Source organism: Gekko japonicus, unplaced genomic scaffold (assembly GCF_001447785.1).
Source record: "Gekko japonicus isolate JY-2015 unplaced genomic scaffold, Gekko_japonicus_V1.1 scaffold5141, whole genome shotgun sequence".
NCBI classification, from domain to species: Eukaryota; Metazoa; Chordata; class Lepidosauria; order Squamata; family Gekkonidae; genus Gekko; species Gekko japonicus.
Window position 1 is genome coordinate 57,456 of NW_015171043.1, and position 4,778 is coordinate 62,233.

General features: G+C 44.7%; 1 protein-coding gene across 1 annotated transcript in view; it reads right to left on the minus strand.

Annotated features, from left to right (window-relative positions):
• The window catches only part of FAM98C (family with sequence similarity 98 member C), a gene marked incomplete at its 5' end in the record, with an annotated part of 9,089 nt that extends 7,800 nt beyond the window's left edge, over positions 1 to 1,289 (minus strand). Inside the window, one exon of the mRNA XM_015419043.1 lies at positions 1,145 to 1,289. Coding sequence (XP_015274529.1) covers positions 1,145 to 1,289 — 145 coding nt within the window. The remainder of the gene's footprint in view (positions 1 to 1,144) is intronic.
• Between the last annotated feature and the right edge of the window lie 3,489 nt (positions 1,290 to 4,778).

Genomic DNA, 4,778 nt, shown 5'->3' on the forward strand with positions numbered 1-4,778 from the left:
GATCACCGCAGACTGTGACAGCAGCCATGAAATTAAAAGTTGCCTGCTCCTTGGGAGGAAAGCGATGGCGAACCTAAACAGCATGATAAAAAGTAGAGACATCACCCTGCCAACAAATGTCCACATGGTCAAAGCAATGGTATTCCCAGTAGTCATGTATGGCTGCGAGAGTTGGACTATAAGGAAGGCCGAGCACCGAAGAATAGATTCTTTTGAACTAGGGTGCTGGAGAAGACTCTTGAGAGTCCCTTGGACTGCAAGGAGATCAAATCAGTCAATCCTAAAAGAAATCAACCCTGACTGTTCCCTGAAAGGCCAGATAATGAAACTGAAGTTCAAATACTTTGGCCACCCAATGAGAAGGGAGCACTCACTGGAATGGAGAAGACCCTGATGTTGGGAAAGATTGAAGGTCAAAGAAGAAGGGGACGGCAAAGGAGGAGATGGTTAGACAGTGTCATAGATGCAACGAACATGAAATTGAGCCAACTTCAGAGGACGGTGGAAGACAGGAGGGCCTGGCGGGATCTGGTCCATGGGGTCGCGAAGAGTCGGACTCGACTGTGCGACTGAACAACAACAAATGTTTCATTTATGTGTACACCTTAATAAATATTTGTGTATGTGTATGTATGTGTGTGTGTATGTATATATATATATGTGTGTGTGTGTGTGTGTATAGTCTGTTCAGACTCAAAACACTCGTAGCAGGTTCAGGCTGGATTCCCGCGGGATCACCAGTTCAGCCCGGACGGCTGTCCGTAGAGATTAAGGGGCTTGCCAGAGACAAAATCATGCCTATCCTTCCCTCCTGCCCACTTTTCCAAAAAGCACCCAGGGGTGGCACACAAGAGGTGGAGCTTGGCTCAAACTAGGACTGCAGCAGCGCAGACCTAGGAAGTGACGCCGGTCTGCCACTAACGGCTGTAAGAGGTGACTCCGGTCTGCCACTGACAGGCTGCAAGTGAGCCCAGCACCCCGTGGTCTATCAGCACCCTCTCCTCTATATGCCGCCCCCGGTCAGTTGCTTGGCCCCAGAACCAGCCCCGCACGGACCCCGACCCCTCCGCTCGGAGCTCTTCCCCCTCCTGCCTGTTCTGCGCACGGGAAAAGCCCGAGAAAGCCAATCCTTGCACGGACTCACAGAGAAGCTGGAGGCAGTTCTCCGGTGTGTGGAGCCTGCTGGTCACGTCCCCCGTCGTCAGCGAGGGGTACGGGCAACGCAGTTCGCCGAGCAGGCCGCTCATCTCGATCTGGAACGTCTCCGCCTCTTCGGGACCTGATGGAACCTGATGTCAATCAAAGTCTCTCTCTTTTTGAAGGAATGATTTGTGGTTTCGATTCATTTAGGTATGTCATTTTGTGTTTTCCTGGCCAGGAGTTAGGATCACGGGGAGAGGCCCTCCCGACTGTCCCATCAATCAGAGACGCTCGTTTGGTGGGTACAACAGACAGGGCCTTTTTGGTGGCAGCCCCACAATTACAGAACAGCCTCCCCAGGGAGGTGTGCCCCCTCCCGCCCCCCACTTTCAGTCTTCAGGAGGCAGCTGAAATGCAGCGTAGCATCCAGAGAAGAATAAAAGAACATGAAAGACACTGCAGACTGGGCCAATCTGAAAAATCAGCAGTGGCTGAACATAGCCTAACTCAAACAGGACACAGTATCTTGTTCCAAGACACTGAAAGGCTGGACAACACATCCAATTACCAGGTCAGATTACACAGGGAAGCCATTGAAATTCATGAACATAAACACAATTTCAACAGGAAAGAGGAGAGTTTAAAAATAAAGAGGGCATGGTTTCCAGTCCTGAAAAACACAAAAGGCTCTACGTCTGACAACAGCACTACAGATAAGATTAGAATTTCAACAGCCAATCCACATACAAAAGAACCTCCTCAGGAAACAGCCAATCCATATACAAAAGAACCTCCTCAGGAAACAGCCAATCCATATACAAAAGAACCTCCTCAGGAAAGCTCCTCTATTAGCATGTTCACAGCCTGGGGAACTCCTACAAGATAATGACTCAGCCCTACCCCACCTTCCGGAGTAGATATCAATTACCTGCCTGCCATTTTTCTTCTCACCTTGCCACAGAGAGTACTCCGTCTTTCTGTGTTATACCTCTGAAGATGCCAGTCACAGTTACTGGCGAAACGTCAGGTCCTACAATGCCAAGACCAAGGCCACACAACCCGGAAAATCTACAGCAACTAATGAAATGGTTTTATTGAGGACCATATTTGATTATGTTTACTAGCAGACCTGAACTGTGACTTTAAAGTTCGGGTTTGGGTTTATATATATATGTGTGTGTGTGTGTGTGTATTTAATTTTATGTGTTTTATCTCTGTTGTAAGCTGCCTTGAGACTCAAGGCAGATTACGCAGCGTAGGTCAATGAAGGGTACATCTTTAAACGTAAAGTAAATGAGGATTTAATTGACCTTTGAGATGTGAGGCTGAAACTCGGCCAGTTTTACAGCTCACGCGGGCAACTCCCTCCGATACCGTTTGACTGCTTTCTTGTCAGCTATTTAAAAACCCTCCTCCTTTAAGTGACTATCAACAAAATATTGTGGCAAGCAGTTCCACAGGTTATTCACCCAATGTGGGCGCAGAATCCTGCCAACGGAACGGCAAAGATATTTGGCTAGGTCGAATCTCATCTTCTGGTTTTCAGTGACCAAAAATTAAAGAACAACAACAACCCTGTAGTAAGACGCTAAATAAATAAATATCAATTGCAAAATACATAAAACTTTAAAGACGGAATAAATGACAAAGTCAAGGTTAGTACAGATTTGTAAAGCATAAACCTCTTAAACCCATTTTAAAGGGAAGGTAAGTCCCAAATTGTGGAAACTTCAGAAAAGACCATCAATCAATGAGGAATTAGCACTCCAGCATCAGGGAAGAACCACCAATCAGGAGACTGATTCTTCACTGATCGATGATCTTTTTTGAAGTTCCCACAATCTGGGACTGACCTTGCCTCTAAAATTGGTTTATAGTGATGCTTATGCTTTACAAACCTGTACTTACCTTTGACTTCGTAATTTATTCAGTCTTTAAAGTTTTATATATTTTTGCAATTAATATTTATTTATGTAGCGTCTTATTATGGTGCGATTTTGGTATTTGGGGTTCTGCCTTCACACTGTAATCCTTCCTGTGCTGGCTTTCCAAAGAAGAAGAAAGAAGAAGAAAGAAGAAGAAGAAAATATTGGATTTATACCCTGCCCTTCACTCGGAGTCTCCGAGCGGCTTACAATCTCCTTTCCCTTCCCCTCCCCACAACAGACACCCTGTGAGGTAGGTGGGGCTGAGAGAGCTCTTTCCAGAACTGTCCTTGAGAGAACAGCTCTGAGAGAACTATGGCTTGCCCAAGGTCACACCAGCAGCTGCAAGTAGAGGAGTGGGGAATCAAACCCGGTTCCCCCAGATTAGAGTCTGTGCACTTAACCACAACACCAAACCGGCCAGCAGTCACATGTTCTTGCCAACCACCCCGCATTCTACTCCTTGGATAGGTACATCTCTAAACTCAGGAGCCAGTCTGGTGTAGTGGTTGAGTGCGCGGACTCTAATCTGGGAGAACTGGGTTTGATTCCCCAACTCCTCCATTTGCACCTGGCTGGATGGCCTTGGGAAAGCCGTAGTTCTGATAAGAGCTGTTCTTGAAAAAGAGCCATTTCTGTCAAGAGCTCTCTCAGACCCACCCACCTCACAGGGTGTCTGTTGTGGGGAGGGGAAGGGAAAGGATTTACAATCCCCATTGAATTCACTTGATCTTGTATGCCCATGAAATATGAGGGGAAACATTGGGAGGTTTTATTCTTATAGAATAGTTCCAAGACATCCTTGAAATTGCATAGCTATGCATCATAACAGAGTCCTTTCCCATACTGCAGCACAGAATAATCTACCCTAGAATGTTATAGGGACCATAATTCCTATAAGGTGAAGAAATGATTTAAGTTCCACTACAAAACTCCCACATGTTAACTGATTCTTCGGTTCCTACAACTTTGAATTTAAAGTATTCCCCCACCCCCCTTTTGAGGGGTCGCATTTTCCTGTTTTTGTTTGTTTTGTGTTTTTGGTAAAATAAAACCAATGTATTTGAAGGAGATACAGGCTAGTGCATTTTTGACTTGAAAGTAGGAAGGGGTTTTTTTGTTTTGTTTTTTTAGATGCTGTACACATATTGTAACTGTCAATGTGATTTAAGGTTTCTGGAAAGAGAGTTTCCAGTTTTATTTGTTATTTGCTTAGCAAAGCTTTGATTTTATGGATATGTATTTCAGGACTTTTTATCTGCAATTTTTCTTCAGGATTTTGATCTGTACTTCAGAGATACAGCATACACCTTGGGAGTTTGTCTGGTTTATACTTCTGATGTTAACCCATTCAGACTGGGATTCCAAATACTACTTTTTTCATGCAGCCAGTTCTTCAGTGAAGGTGGAAGGTGCCTGAGCAATTGTCTACCATTATTAGTATAACCTTTAAAAACATTCTGATAAGAAATGTAGTTATCTGTTATAATAGGATTTATTTATTTATTTATTTTATTCGATTTATACCCCGCCCTCCCTACCAAGGCAGGCTCAGGGCGGCTTACACCAATGCATAAAAGTGCAATTAAAATCCATCATACCAAAACAGTTCGGTTATCCTAAAATCCATAAATCCACTTTCCTAAAGTGCTGGTGCAGCTTTCAGATAAAGGGCACGAGCAGCCATTTCAGATTGACCCATACTCCACGGGT